Source organism: Corythoichthys intestinalis, chromosome 6 (genome assembly GCF_030265065.1).
Source record: "Corythoichthys intestinalis isolate RoL2023-P3 chromosome 6, ASM3026506v1, whole genome shotgun sequence".
NCBI classification, from domain to species: Eukaryota; Metazoa; Chordata; class Actinopteri; order Syngnathiformes; family Syngnathidae; genus Corythoichthys; species Corythoichthys intestinalis.
In genome coordinates this window covers 24,333,523-24,349,453 of record NC_080400.1, presented here as the reverse complement: position 1 = coordinate 24,349,453, position 15,931 = coordinate 24,333,523, and the positions used below count along the sequence as shown (strand labels likewise).

General features: G+C 37.5%; 1 protein-coding gene across 1 annotated transcript; it reads left to right on the top strand.

Moving 5' to 3' along the window:
• Window positions 1-722: 722 nt before the first annotated feature.
• tbcb (tubulin folding cofactor B) lies at window positions 723-8,824 on the top strand. The gene is made up of 7 exons (XM_057838546.1): window positions 723-870; window positions 1,324-1,451; window positions 1,530-1,673; window positions 3,179-3,275; window positions 3,339-3,530; window positions 8,108-8,180; window positions 8,272-8,824. Exons 2-7 carry the CDS (start codon window positions 1,332-1,334, stop codon window positions 8,384-8,386), a joined length of 741 nt encoding a protein of 246 aa, XP_057694529.1. The 5' UTR covers window positions 723-870; window positions 1,324-1,331; the 3' UTR covers window positions 8,387-8,824.
• Window positions 8,825-15,931: the final 7,107 nt, after the last annotated feature.

Here is a 15,931-nt window from a genome sequence, read left to right as displayed (position 1 = left end):
AGTTACTTTCCCTGGTAACTAGTTACTTTTACTATAGAGTAATGCAGTTACTAACTCAGTTACTTTTTGGAAGAAGTAGTGAGTAATGTAACTAATTACTTTTTTAAAGTAACGTACCCAACACTGAAGATGAGAGTGGTTTTCTTCACTAAAATTCTCTTAAACTCGCTGAATTCACGGATTTACAGAAGGTTTGTTTAATAACAAACCACAATAACTTGACGACCATTCAGGCTTGGTAAATGGAGTGGAGTTGAATTTAAAAAGTTATATTTTTCTAAAGTGTGCAGTAAATTTACTGTACTATGTAATTTATGCAAAACTAAGCCGGTTCAAAACTGAGCAACCTATAGCGCTTTATAAGTGGATGCTCTATTGACTAATGTGATGTTGTATTTATTGAATAGCCCCGACCCAAAATGGCGGACGAGTGACGCCGCCAGGCCTCATTGACTCAAGGGGCACATGATGTTCCGCTTCCGCCACATTTGAAACGCCATTGGGCCGAAAGTTTTGCCAGCTATGATTGGTTGTTTGAACTCTTTAGGGCGGGTTCAAAAGCGTTGAATCGCGACTAGAACCAGAAATCCCACCGGTGTTATGGACAGGACACGCCTTGCTGCATTATGATTGGCTGAGATTTCACTGTAGGTCACGCCTTCCTCTTTCAGACGGGATGAAGAAGCCAATCACATCACACTAAGGGCGTGTCTTGCCTAGAATACTGTGGGAGTCAATCATAACTCAACACATACGACTGCACATAACAGCGAGAGCTGACACAATTTCAGCAAAAACACGTTAACGTGACTCATAAATTCCCGTTGTGATATACAACACTCGCGCAGGTACACCCCAGAGGAACCAATTGTAAGTAACAATCATTAAATGTACATCTTTTGTGCCTCCTGAGTGTTTTCTTTGTTACCTATGTTAGCCACCCTAACAGCTAACGCGTCATGTGGTTTGGCGGTGGCTTGCTATCAAATTAAAATAATAACATCATGTAAACTGAGTACCACCGGAACAATTTATATTATAAGTGTTAAAAGTGTGATATTTAGGGGAGGCATACAGTAAACTGACAAGCGCTAAATAGTAGAAGTAGGCGTTGTCTTCTACAGCATTGCGTTGAAAGTAGACAACCCATGGCTATCAATGTTTACTAGCAATCTCTAAGCCCTTTTGCACGATTACCCTATTTTGAGAAGGGGACAATTATTTAATGTGACTCTTGATTATTTCATTGACTGTCAAGTGTTGTATAAGTTTACCAATGTACTGTTCTTCTTTCATTTTTTTTAAACTCGCATCTGTGTACAGTCAAGAAGATGGACGGTTCAGTAAGTGTTATTACCAATCCCTCTGTTAATGTGCGCCTTACAACCACCATATCGTCCTTTGAAGTGAAGCGACGGTTCGACAGAGGGATTTCCATTGCAGAACTGAAGGTAAGTCAATATGAGCGGAATTACCTAGCATGGAACAACATCCATCTCTATTGGTATTAATTAGTCTGTCTTTTTAAGGGCAAACTGGAAATGGTGGTGGGTGCTCCCGCCTCGAGCATGGACCTAGAATTGTTCAGCACGTCAGACACGTTATTGCAAAAGTTGGACAACGATAACGCTTTGCTGGGCTCCTATCCTGTTGATGATGACTGCAGAATACATGTATGAAAGTAGGCTTAGGTTACACTAGTCGATATTTCTATATTTGAATCAAGTGTGCAAGGTTGAAGAGTATATGCACCGCAGAACTACATAGGAAAACTAAAGTAATATGCAAACAGATGCTAAAACAAGTGCAATAATGAGGCTATGAAATCCAGTGCGGATATTTATAGAAGGTGCTCACATCTGCTTGTGAATGGAAATTTGTATCTGTAGCACCTACCGAGTTTTCATACGTAGTGTTCTGCATTCTCGTAGTATGCAGTACAAATGATGAAACTTTATAAGAACAACAGAGTAGTAATATACAGTACGTTCACATGTGACAACAAATCATACGTTAATCATATACAAAAACTAATATGTATACATAATCCAGTGGTACCTTTGCATATGAAGTTAATTCGTTTCAGGATCTTGTTTGTAAGTCGAAATGGTCGTATGTCGAGCAGGATTTTCCTATAAGAATTCATTATAGTTCCATTAATTTGTTCCACAGCCCAAAAACCTACACTAAATCCTTAAAAAATACCGCTGGTGCTATTACAAATGGCAATTACACATAGTAAAACAAATTATTAATGCATACCGGAATAATAAAATAATAATTCCTGTAATAATGTAACGAATCGGGTTCTAATGTGGCGGACTTGTTTTGCGTGTTGCACCTGAACGCACCGCCTGGCAGTGAGATGGAGCTTTTACTTTCTCTTTTATATTTGTTTGGGACTTGCAGTCAACTGGGGCGGACAGTAGGCGTGTTGTGTTGCACAAGTCCTGAAATAAAAAGATAAAAACCTGCCGAAGCTGGCGACTTCTTTGGCGATGTTACCACAATAATAATGGACACCTTAACTAAAAAGACAAGTGAACGGAGGTCGGAGAAGGATCATTGAGATCGTAGTCATTCTACGGCCATATTGTTGAGCCAGTTCACGGATGCACAGCCCACTCATTTTTTTCTATCATTTCCAGCTTAATTTGAATGGTAAGTGTCAACTTTTTCACTACTTGTACTGACCTTCTTGGAACCACCGTGCGTCCGTCTGCAGAGGTGTCATGTCGTCGTATTTAGAGCATGTCGTGTGTAGAAACAAATGGCAAATCAAATTTTACTTCGGATGTCGAAAAGATCGTGTGTCAATTCTGTCGAAGCGATCGAAGGTCGAGGTACCACTGTATATGGATTCACACGATTTCATTCGTTTGGATGGACAAGTCTGCAACTTAAAATTACGAAAATCTTCAACCCAGATATAATTATTCAGCTTTTAGACGAAAAAAAAAATCCCAAATACCTGAATAAGGGGAAATTAGCAATTTTAATTGTAACGTCGTTCAAGAAGAACAAACCAAGCGAGTTTTTGAGACATTCCTCCAGGCAGTCTTAAACATAAAGGAACATTCTATGTGTACGCTTTGATACATGATTCTAAAATGTTTTTAACCACATATATTAATATATATATTAATATATATATATATATATTTTTTTTTTTTATCAGGTTATCGATCGAAGTGGGGGCCAGTTGGGAGAATTTACCGACGTCACCAAAGTGGAAAAGTATGTCATGGCGGACGAGGATTATGAAAAACTAACAGGTGAGTTTTCTCTGTAGCCTGTTTCACACAGAAAAGATCCATAACCAATTATCCGTCCTTTAGATTCGGCAAGATCCTTCATGAAAAAGCAGTCATTCGGTCGTTACAATGAGGAGGATATGGCCAGAAAGAAAGCTGAAAGCATCGCTCGGGAGGAGGAGCATCGGGTGGCGGCGGAAGCTATTTCCGTGGGCAGCCGTTGCCAAGTGCGCGTACCTGGGCAGCCAGTTAAAGTTGGGACCGTCATGTTTGTTGGTAAGTTCTGTGGGACAGGTGGTGGGTGTGCCAGTGATGTTCTCTGCAACTAAGCCTGTCGCAATATGCAATAATTCCATTTATCGCGCGATAAATAAAAATGAAGGCAGTAATTTTTCCGCTGCGATTTATCGCACGTGCACGCGTGCGGCAGACATGCTGTTAAAAGTTCGAATTCCTCGTTACCAACTGCCCAAAATGCATCTTCGACCCAGGTCCGGCAAAAATTAGCGCCGGAGCCAATCGTTCCCATTATATCCTATTGTTCAATGTATACCGGCCGCGTCAGTGCTCCGGCGTGACTATGGACCATCTATGGCGCGCCGGTGTTGTTGACGTGTGGGCACTCCCGTCAGGAATGACATTTTATGCAGGGCGGCTATTTTTCGGCACAACGCCGGATATTTACAACGAAGTCCGCCATAACATTGTTACCGACTTGGCTGCTACGAACAACCTCGCTTTGACAACAAATAGCTGAATGAAATTAAGAGCGCTGTGCTTCAAACTCGTCCTGCTTATGAAAGTCGATTGTCATATGCTGGTGTTGGGTAGTAATGAGCAGACGTGACTTCAGCGGCGCTTGCTAACTTTTTTAATGCGTGCACACACTAGATATCATGAAATGGCAAACTAGATGTGCTACGTCCCATGCCATTGGCTACGTGAGCCCAGAGTGATTATGGGACACGTAGTCCATATACTACATCGATGAATTCTAAACTGTCATGACTGAATGGAAGTTAAGAAGGCCAAATCAATCCATACCAGTGACTATAGATAATGTTGCAAATATTGTTAATTCAGTATCGTGACACAGATGGATTCGGACCACAAATAGGATGTCTTGCTCATGTAGTAAACCTAGCTGCTAAGAGAGCTGTAGCAATCAACAGTAGAGCTGGGAATCTTTGGGCACCTAACGATTCGATTACGATTACGATTCAGATGGTCCGATTCGATTCTAAAACGATTATTGATGCCCCCCCCCCCCCTTTTTTTTTTTTTTTTTTTTTTAATATTTTGTACATTTGTTCCAAAATTGTTCAAAAATACTCTCAGGCTAAACCAAACTACTATTTCAGTATCAAGTTAACATATAGAGCAGTAAACAAATATACAAAAATAACAGTAAATAAAAAACTCCAGTCCCCATTCTGTATCAGCAGCTTTAAACTACATTCAATTAATTTAATGTTGTGAATCAACCGTTAAAGTTGTTAAAATTGCTCCCGTTAATCCATAATTTCCCTTTTGTCAACTTTCGACATGTGAAAGTTTTAAAACTATTTTAAAGATAGATTCAAGTCAATATTTTACCGATTTAGGAGTATTTTAGATAAAAAGTTAATTAGGTTTGCTTGGAAGGTTCGCTACAACAGCCTTGCAGAGAAGTGTACTGCTTTAAGATGGCGGCCGTTTACTACGTCTGCATCTAGCTTTTTATAGATGTGCTGCAAACGCTACCGCTACCGTAGTGCATCTAGTCTTATATAAATTATATCTACCGTAACATTATGTGGATGACGTACTTTTGTAGCAGCTTCAGGTATGTTGTTGTGTTTTTTTATCTCGTGGCATGAGTTGAGCTAGAGCCGTGAGTTGAGCATTGGCATTACCCGAGGGGCCGGGTAATGAGAAGCATGATGTTTAGCTACTCTCGCTCCGTTGCTCATTGACCGCGCAGCGCGCTGAGTGTGTTGTACTTCCGCTTTACTTGGCATATTTCAATAATCGGAATTTGGATGTTTGTGAATTGTTCTCGAATCTTCCACGGCCGAATCGCGAATAATCTAAGAATCGGAAATTTTGCACACCTCTAATCAACAGTGTGCCCTGCCTCACTTTACAAACAGTAAAGATTGTTCTCAGCACTTTTATACAAAATGTTTTCAGTAAGAAGTAAGCACATAAATATTATGCACTAAAATGCATGTTTATATGATGGCAATTTAATTTTTGCTCGTTAGCAAAAAAAAAATATATATATATATATATATAGTAGTTGTTGTTTTTTTACTGAGCATTAAATGTATTGAATCGGATCGAAAATTGTGTCCCCCGTATCAAAAATCGTACCGAACCATGACTTAACTGTATTGTTGCATCCCTATGGAACACCATTGCAGAAGCTATGACGGGAAACGTTTTCATTTGCCTAAATGCTTAAGTTATTAAGTGCAATTTTTTTTTTTTTTTTTAAACACATTTTATTTATTCTGTGTTTCTGTGCGGTATCAATATTGTTGTTTTTTACTTAAGAGGCATGGTCTATTGCAGGGGTCGGCAACCTATGACACGCATGTCAGCACTGGCACGCGAAGGGTTAACCAGTGACACGCGAGGGCATGGCAAAACAAAAACAAACAAACAAAAAGCGTGTTATGTTTATTGTCAGTTGTATCTTTATCAGTTGCTGAAGCGCCCCATCTTGTGGCCGTTTTATTTATTGGTTCTAAAACAGTAGAAGAAAAATGCAAATAGGAAGTTCTTCAAATGTGATTCAGTGTGTTACATGGCAGCTCCACTCTCACAACTTCTGCGGCATTTGTGTTTGTTAGAGCAACGTCTGTGAGTATTTTGTTGTCAATCTGAGAATTTCACTCTTTATATTGTCTTTAGGTTGCATGTTTGAGGGGAAATGTTTGATATTTCTAATTAAGAACTACTGAATACAGGCTAATTGTGTTTGCATATATGGATGGCGTTTTTGTTATTTGCAGCATTGTTGCTGATTGCATGTATTTTTTCATTGTTTTAGTCTCACAAAAAAGGAAAGAGAGACATAAAGGATTACTGAAAAAATCAGGAGTGTGAACTTTTTCATGTTTAGCTGCTTGGATAGCGGAAGCGAGCCCATTTACAATGCGCCTTTTTACCGGAAATCAAGGCATTTTCAGTTGCGCGCCCTGTTATTTAGGGGCTTTACGGGAGCGCCCCTCTCACCCACTCTGCCTGTGGCGTTATATGCGAGCAATAATGGATTTTGAGCACACCTCCAGCTCTTCCTCTATTTCTCGACTCCTGTGCTTGTCGGATTTTTTTCTCTGCGCGTTTAATTCAGCCCACGCTACTAACGTGTCACGAAGCCGACCAATCAGAGAGCTGGCGGAAGTACACTGTGTTACCAATTGCACTTTCTGGTAATTGCAGTGGTTTCAACTCTGCACCATAGTGTGTAGTAGACAGGCGATTAACGTGGCTTGTTGTCGTCGATTCGCCCGGTGCTTACTTAAGAGAGGTGGTGATGTGTATAAAAACACAGTGACACGTTGGATGGCATTTTGCTGGAGACTTTTATTAACAAAACTAAAACCATCATGGGACACAGCCACTTTTCACGGCGCTCTTCACACAACTCTCTCTCTCAACACCTTGTTTCGCTGCCTCTCTTTTTCTCACCCTTAACTAGTAAGCCGGTCATACTGTCGGGGACAGCGGCCCCTTAAGGATGCCGGTAACAACTGGTTGGCTGGTTACTTCCGCTAGCTCTGTGCATTATGCCTCAAGAGAGTTGTGTGTGTGTGTCACACAACAAGTGTCAAACGCCACTATGAGACAAAACATAAAAATTCATGGAAAACAGGGCCAGGGATCACATTAAGGTAGGCATCTTTTGTATTTGTTATATAAAATCTAAAATTGTGCATAGAATTCACTGTTAGTGAACAAGACAAAGTAGTTGCCTGTTCTGACTTTGAAGGTTAAAACAGCCCGCTCTGTACTGTGAGAGACCTGTACTGAGAATCACGCTTGTTCCCGTTTTCTTGCTGGGTTGTGTGTGTTGTGTATTTTCTACAATATACATTTATTTTTTAGTTATTTGATAAAGAATGGTAGTTGTAAGATTTCAACGTATGTTCATGTTGTTTTCTTTGAAGTAAAATTACAGCTCTGTTGGATATAAAAATTCAGATGTGCTTCATTAATCTTGGTGTGGCACACTGATTGACAAGAAAATTTGAAAGTGGCACGCCACACCAAAAAGGTTGCTGACACCTGGTCTATTGTTTTTAGTTGTGATTTCTTAAAAAGTATTTTTGAATTTAGGAGTAAATATTTATCGTGTTTAAATGGGTGTACTTGATCTATTAATATATACTGTATTCTCACTGTGTTATTGTAAATTGGTTGAAAAAAATTGGGGGGGCGCAATAACATCGCATATCGCAATAATTTATGAGAATAATTATCGCACACTAAAATTTGTTATCGCGACAGGCCTATCTGCAACATAGCATTGCTGTCATTTGGGATTATTCAAAGTCAGTCGCAATGTTCAGTTTTGAACAGTGAAAATGCCAAATGGAATTTGCATTGATTTTTAATGTATAAGATCAATTACCGCTAAGCTATGACGTAAGGCGCTTGAACACTGCAGATCGGTAATAGAATAACCGAGCTGTGGATACTCAGTGCAACAGAACAACGAGTGTACACTTGTCCTGTTACATTCCAAACATGCTCTTAATTTGAAGTCGCCCTGTGATATTGGAACTAAAATACACCTTTTTTGACAGTTTTTTTTTAAAGCAGTATAAATGTTAAATGTTGAACTGTGGTTGTTGTGTTTCCAGGAACAACAGATTTCAAGTCAGGCTATTGGGTGGGAGTTAAATATGATGAACCACTGGGGAAAAACGATGGCAGGTGAGACAAGGGTCGTGCACAAGCCCAGCACTGATATGGTGTTCTTTTTCCATGTTTTAATATAACCTCTGCTTGTCGTTTTCCGTCGCAGCTGCGAGGGCAAGCGCTACTTTGAGTGCGGGAAGAACTATGGTGCGTTTGTAAGGCCATTAAGCGTGACTGTAGGAGACTTCCCAGAGGAGGATTATGGTTTAGATGAAATGTAGAATGATGAAAAGACACTGTTGATAACCCGTTTTCCTTGCTTTTTTTTTTTCCAAGAAGGCGTGAACCACAAACGGTGATCTATAAATTGTTTTGAACTTTTGGTTCTTCATATTCATGTAAATGCAGTAGAATTATTGGAGGACTATATTGTACATTCTTAATTATGCAGGATGGGGTTGTGCAGAATTGTTCATTTGACTCCCTTGTGCCTAAGCTGTATTAGTCATGATACTAACCCACTACTTCATACTGGTGTGTATAAACCTAAACCATGTGTTTTCTACATACTATATGTGCAAATGTGCATGTACCAAAGGAAGATATTTCAAGACAATTGTGTACAAAGCTATTCTTCATCCATCAAGTTTCCATGTTGATAGCTGTATTTTTTTTTTTTCCAAATAAATTCCTCTCGTTGAAAATGTTTGCACTCTCAACGTTTGTGGTACTTTTTTTTTTTTTTTTTTTTTTTTTAAACCACTGCGGTTTAAATCTTGTCATAGGCTCCCATTGACGGAATTAGATAAACAATCTGCTTGAACTTGGAGGGCTGGCATTCAATGAACATGTTTCGGAGCCATTGACAGTGACATATGCCCAATCTACTTAGAACGAGGAGCAAGGAAGTCGATGAGATAAACATGTTTTTATATAACTACCTTTATGAAGAAATTTGACCAAATCATAAATGAAGTAGGGCTGTCAAACGATTAAAATTTTTAATTGAGTTAATTACAGCTTAAAAATTAATTAATCGTAATTAATCGCAATTAATCGCAATTCAAACCATCTATAAAATATGCCATATTTTTCTGTAAATTATTGTTGGAATGGAAAGATAAGACAAGATGGATATATACATTCAACATACGGTACATAAGGACTGTATTTGTTTATTATAACAATAAATCAACAAGATGGCATTAACATTATTAACATTCTGTTAAAGTGATCCATGGATAATAAGACTTGTAGTTCTTAAAAGATGAATATTAGTACAAGTTATAGAAATGTTATATTAAAACGCCTCTTAATGTTTTCGTTTTAATAAAATTTGTAAAATTTTCAATCAAAAAATAAACTAGTAGCCCTATTCTGTCCTCAATGTATGTGAGTACACAAATTGAAAGATAGCGAACATAAGTTCCAAAAAGAAATCAGACGGTGTGGCAAAGTTACATGGGCTTTACTGAAGTCATCTCTTTTTGACAGGAGCACGTTTCTTGTATTTTTGTAAAACTGAAAATAACAAGGCAATGTGTCAATAACTTGCATAAATCACAAAATAACATAAAATGTACACACACGTGTCCATTTGAGCAGTAGCACTAGCCAATTAGCTCACAAGCATCTAACAATGTAACTGCATTTCACCATATAGGTGAACAAATTCAAATACACATCATCAATAACTATCTAATGCTCATGAATATAAACAAAGGAGGAATATAACTCACAAGCGGTGCATGTATTAGACACAAACAGTGTGATGGGGCTATAAGAACTGCCACTGAATACTGGATGCGGACGTTAGCTGGTCTGAATAGCACTGTCTATTAGTGTGAGTTCGCGTCGACATATAATCACGTGAGAAAAGCGCGCCGAAACCCAAATAATCAGCTGCACTGAATCGCCAGCAGAGGGCGACATTACGCCACATAACATATGCAAGTCACACCCAAGCGCCAACAGAGGGCGGAAAAATTCCATAAAACACAATTAACAAGTTGGCCTTTCACTGTACTGACATTTAAATCTGTCTGAGCGGGCCTAGTGCGTTAATTGCGTCAAATATTTTAACGTGATTAATTTAAAAAATTAATTAACGCCCGTTAACGCGATAATTTTGACAGCCCTAAAATGAAGTAAAAAAAATGTTGGAATCATCAGTTTTGTTGGACGTTCACTCGGTTGTTTTATTGTGTGGAAAAAACAAGATATGGACAGAACACAGAGCTTGAGTCTTTTCAAATATCAGCTTTCTGGTTTTAAGGAACCAAAGGGGAATCAAGAGGGAAAAAAACTTGTTTTTCAGTAAAAATTACTTTTACAGACCAAACGGGAAGGGAGATAAATCACTCATTTTTTGGATTATTTTCATTTTTAAACCCTCCTTTTTTATTTTTGAAATGTGTTTAATTTTTTTAAATTAATTTTTCCATATTTTCATTTTTAAAATATATATATTTTTTTAAATTTTAGCTATACAGTATTTTTCAATGTAATTTACTATATTTAGTATTTTTCTAGCTACTATTTTTATGTATTCCTCATACTTCATGTATATTTTTCAAATGTACATGCAGGCATCAAGGGGTTAAATTGGTGCCATGTAAGGGTTAAAAAAATATTTAAATTAAAAAAAACATTTTGTGCATGAAAGGATGAAATATCCAGGTAGGTCACTAAAATTCGTGTGCTTAATTTTTTTCTCTGTTTGAGATCAGTGGTCTTCAAAGGAAAACATAAATCGTGCATTAAACTGCCATTCCACAAAGAAAGTTAAATACTAGGGGATTGTTATCTCCAAAGACAAAATGTTAACAGAAAAAATGAATATCTGTGAAACTGGACAAATGTAAATCTACATTATCAAGGTGGTTACAAAGGGATATTTCAATTTTTGGAAGAGTTTTGTTAACAAAAATGGAGAGCCTATCAACAGTCATTTTTCCTGCCTTTTCCTTACCGATACTGACCAAAATGATAAAGATGATAAATACTATCAATTTTAAATTTAAATGCTAAAACTGATGTCAGTATATAAGAAAAAAATGACATGGTAAAGGGTATGAAGAAGGAGGGTTAAACGCCTTAGATTTTGAGGTCATGAATGGAATCTTAAAATTGAAATGGCTGAAATCTTTCCCTACAAATCAGAAATCATTTTGGTGCATCGTTCCTAACCTGGTTTTTCAAAAGGTAGGGGGAATAGAATTTTTGTTGAGATGTGACTTCAAATATACATCGATACCGATTGGACTTTCCAATTTTCATCAACAAGCACTCCTTTATTGGAAACTATTGTACAGCCATAATTTTACGCCACATAATAAACCGATATGGAATAACATACATATTACTAAATAGGAAATCGTTTTTTTTAAGGCAGAATGGCATTCAAAAGGTGTATGGGCTGTTGCTCTCATGTTGAATGAAAATGGGAAATGGTTGCTCCATCAAAATTTTTGCCATAAAGCCATACGCTCTAAAATGATTTAAATCGTACCTACAACATAGAACATTCTCGGTAATGATTGGGGAATTTTCCTCCTCACAAACTTGTCTGTCTTGTGGGGTACCGCAAGGCTCTATTTTAGGGCCTGTTCTTTTTGCGCTTTATCTCCTACCTTTAGGATCAATTATAAAAAAAAACCACAATATCGCTTTTCATTTTTATTATGATGACCTGCAGCTTTATCTGCCCCTGAGACCTAACAAAAAAACTGCTCTTGCTAAATTGACGGAGTGCATATCTGATGTGAAGCAGTGGCTTGCACAATTTTTTTTTTTTTACATCTTAACGAGAGCAAAACTGAATTTATTACTTTTGGCACACCTTCCATGATGAAAGCCCTTTAGCCCAACTTTGGCGCTCCGGCTGACATTTTTAAAACACACATTAAAAAATATCGGAGTGATATTCGATAGCAAACTTAACTTTGAAAAACAGATTAGTTCTGTTGTAAGAGTAAGTTTTTTCCAGCTCCGTCTCTTAGCCAAAGTGAAGAGTATTCTTAGTCGCCACGACCTTGAAAAAGCAATTCACGCTTTTATAAGCTCAAGGCTGGACTACTACGTTGGCCTCCCTAAGTCCTCGATTTCTCAGCTGCAACTTGTTTAAAATGCTGCTGCTCGATTTTTAACAGGTACACCTAGACGTGAGCATATTACCCCCGTGCTATCATCACTCCACTGGCTTCCAGTCCATTTTAGAATTGAGTTCAAACTTTTACTGTTTGTTTTTAATTCTATTAATGGCCAGGCTCCATCTTATTTATCGGAAATTTTAACTTTCCGTAACTCTGGCAGGACTCTTCGCTCGACCGGCCAGCTTCTTTTAGATGTTCCGAGGTCGAAACTTAAACAGTGGGGAGACAGATCCTTTGCGGTTGCTGCCCCCAGGCTGTGGAATAGCCTTCCCCCCCGAAATCCGCACCATCATGTATCTAGGTCTTTTTAAGTCTCGGCTAAAAACACACCTTTTTAGACTCGTCTTTTACACAGATTAGGATAGCCTGGTTTTATCTGCTTAAGGGTTTTTTAATGTCTTTGGATTTTATCGGTTTTATTGTTTTATTTGCTGGACTTTTATCGCGATGCGCTGTCTTTGTTTTTTTGTTTTTTTTTAATGTCATTGAGGGCCTTTCGGGTTTTGTAAAAGGCCATATAAATAAATTTGATTAATTGATTAATCTATTGATAAATAAAAGTTAACGCTATAGAGGTCCAATTAAAATTTGTGGAATGAAATTTACCCAACAAAAGAATTTTTAAGATTAAAATTTGGTTTTGAAGCGAATAATTGTACTTTTTGTGATATGGATGTAGAAAATTGAAATCAATTTTTTTTTCACTGCAATGTTGTTAATTCCTTCTGAAGTCAAAGACTTGGCTGCAATCTAAAAATATTGATATGACCCTGACAGAAGAAACAATTTTGTTTGGTGTTTATCAAAAGAATAATTAAGAATTTGTTTTAAACGTAATATTGCTTATGGGGAAGTTTTTTATTCATAAGTGTAGTTTTTTTTAAACCAAACTACAGTGTATCACAAAAGTGAGTACACCCCTCGCATTTCTGCAGATATTTAAGTACCGGTATATCTTTTCATGGGACAACACTGACAAAATGAAACTTTGACACAATGAAAAGTAGTCTGTGTGCAGCTTATATAATAGAGTTAATTTATTTTCCCTTCAAAATAACTCAAAGTATAGCCATTAATATCTAAACCCCCGGTAACAAAAGTGAGTACACCCCTATAAAAAAATGCACATCCCTAAATGTCCAAATTGAGTACTGCTTGTCCTTTTCCTTGCAAAATGTCATGTGACTCGTTACAGGAGTGCTGTAAGCATGTCTTCGCAAATTGTTTGCAGGCTTTCTTGTTTACTGTCTTCAAAAGAGGCTTCCTCCTGGAGTGAAAGCCATGCACAGGAATTTGATGTAGAGTGCGGCGTATGATCTGAGCACTAACAGGCTGACCCCCCACCTCTGCATCTCAATTTTGTAACGAGTCACATGACATTTTGGAGTGAAAATGACAAGCAGTACGCAATTTGGACATTTAGGGATGTGCGGTTTTTCATAGGATTGTACTCACTTTTGTTGCCTGGGGTTTAGATATTTATGGCGATATTTTGAGTTATTTTGAGGGGAAAATAAATTAACTCTATTATATAAGCTGCACACAGACTACTTTTCATTGTGTCAACGTTTCATTTTGTCAGTGTTGTCCCATGAAAAGTCTAGCAAGGGTCCCCGGGGGCCCCAGGCAACAAGCAACATGGGGCCCTTCGAGCGTGTGCAAGTAAGGGGGACAGTTGAAATTGGAGCAATAGCATATTTTAAAAAAGTATAATAACGCCTCGGTCTCATAGAGCGCTTTTTAGGACACTCAAAGTTCCCGGCTTCTACTACATTAGGACATAAAACTACAGTAACATAGTACACTCACCGCTGTCTTGCTTCCTTTTCTCCTCTTCTGCTTTTTTTTTCTTTCTTTTGTCGCTTCCAAAAGGATAACTTCTCTTCATTTTGGATATGCGCCAATTTAAAAAAAGCCAAATCGCCGCTCACTATCACTCTGAGTCACGTGGGGGAGGGGGGGGGGGGGTAGTGCGAATGAAGGGGCCCCTTCAAGGAACTCAGACACAAGGCTTTAAAGCTGCGTGTGCTAAATCTGTTGGCCCTGTGGGGGCCCCTGCTGGCTGGGGGCTCTAGGCAATTTCCTGGTTTGCCTAATGGGACGCGACACCTCTGTGAAAAGATACACCGTACTTAAATATCTGCAGAAATGCGAGAGGTGTACTCACTGTATGTATGGCTCACTGGAGAAATGATTTCTCTATCTATTGCAAAGGCTTTAATTTGATCGATGGGAAGTCTTCCCTTCATTTTTTTCTTTATTCAAACAATTGAAGTTGGTTTAGCGAGTCCTTTCCAAAAAAAAAAAAAATTAAGTTTTTTTTTTTTCTTTTGTGTTGCTCAATCTCTAATATTGTATTTGATGTTGATACTTGAGTGCTTTGTTTTGTGTGTGTATATGGTTCAATAAAAAAATAAAAATTAAATAAAATTTAAATTAAAAAAAAAAAAAAACTGCCATTCCCTTTCAATCCCAATGTTTGTTTGTTTGTTTTTTTAAACAAACTTTATTTACACAAAAACAAATACACATAATGGGTGAACAATTCCCACACATACAATCAACAGATTTACAAACACAACAAAATAATAAATAAAATGGTCGGGGTCATTTTTAACACAAGCCGTACTGTTTGCAAAGTCTTTTGGTCCTTATAGCTTTGGGATTCAAAGAGGAACTCAAATTGTCCAAATATAAAGAAAACATTTTCCCAAAAACATGAAAATTTGGTCTTTGATTAGCATATTTTACACAGTGAATGTGAAATTTTGCCAATATTAAAATAAGATTTACAACATGTCTTTTATCCATTTCTGGTTCTTCAACGTTGGATAGGCCAAACAAAATATGTCTAAAACCAATTTTCAATGATGGCACAACTTTGGAATTAATGTAATTGTTCAGGTCAACCCAAAATATGTGGGAGTAAATACATTCCCAAAACAAATGGGAAATAGTTTCCTCTGCATTTGCACAAAAAGAACATTATGTCTCAATATTAATTTTAAATTTAAACATTGTCGTCTTTACAGGATAAGACCTGTGAAGTAATTTGAGTGTGATTTCTTTTACTTTATTTCTTAATAAATATTTTCTAGGCAAAAACCAAGTATGTTTCCATTCAATATTGTCGTATAAATTATTCCAATAAGAAATTGCTGCAGGTTTGGAAACTATCTCCTTTTGAATAAGTCCTCTCAAACACTGTTTGGAGGCTTCAGAGCTTAATAGTGCACATTTATAACCAATAAACAGAGACTTTGGATCAAAGATTGGCACGTTACAATTTCTACCTTTAGGAGAATTTTGTAATAATCTTCGAGAGCCCTCTGATATTGCATCAAACACAACAGAATATTCACGAGGCGTAACAACCATACTATAAGATAAACAAAATTCTTGATAAGGGAAAAGTTGACCATCTTCGTTCAATAATTGACTAACTAAGAATGTTATTTTTGACCCATCTTTCAATATACAAAGATCTATTTCGATACTATATATCTTGGTTGTTCCAAATGTAATCTCTATGTCAGGGGTGTCCAAACTTTTTGTAAGGGGGCGAGATTTGGTGTGGTAAAAATGTGGGGGGCCGACCTTGGCTGACGTCCTTTACCTAGAACAATATATTTAAGCAAATTTTAGCAAGCCATTCAGTGTGTCACGTTTGCG

Excerpts from the sequence above, each read along its gene's own strand:
- tbcb (XM_057838546.1), top strand. The coding sequence starts at position 1,332 with ATGGACGGTTCAGTAAGTGTTATTACCAATCCCTCTGTTAATGTGCGC. Across the intron at positions 3,531-8,107 it reads TGGGACCGTCATGTTTGTTG|GAACAACAGATTTCAAGTCA; the intron begins GTAAGTTCTGTG and ends TTGTGTTTCCAG. Across the intron at positions 8,181-8,271 it reads CTGGGGAAAAACGATGGCAG|CTGCGAGGGCAAGCGCTACT; the intron begins GTGAGACAAGGG and ends TTTCCGTCGCAG.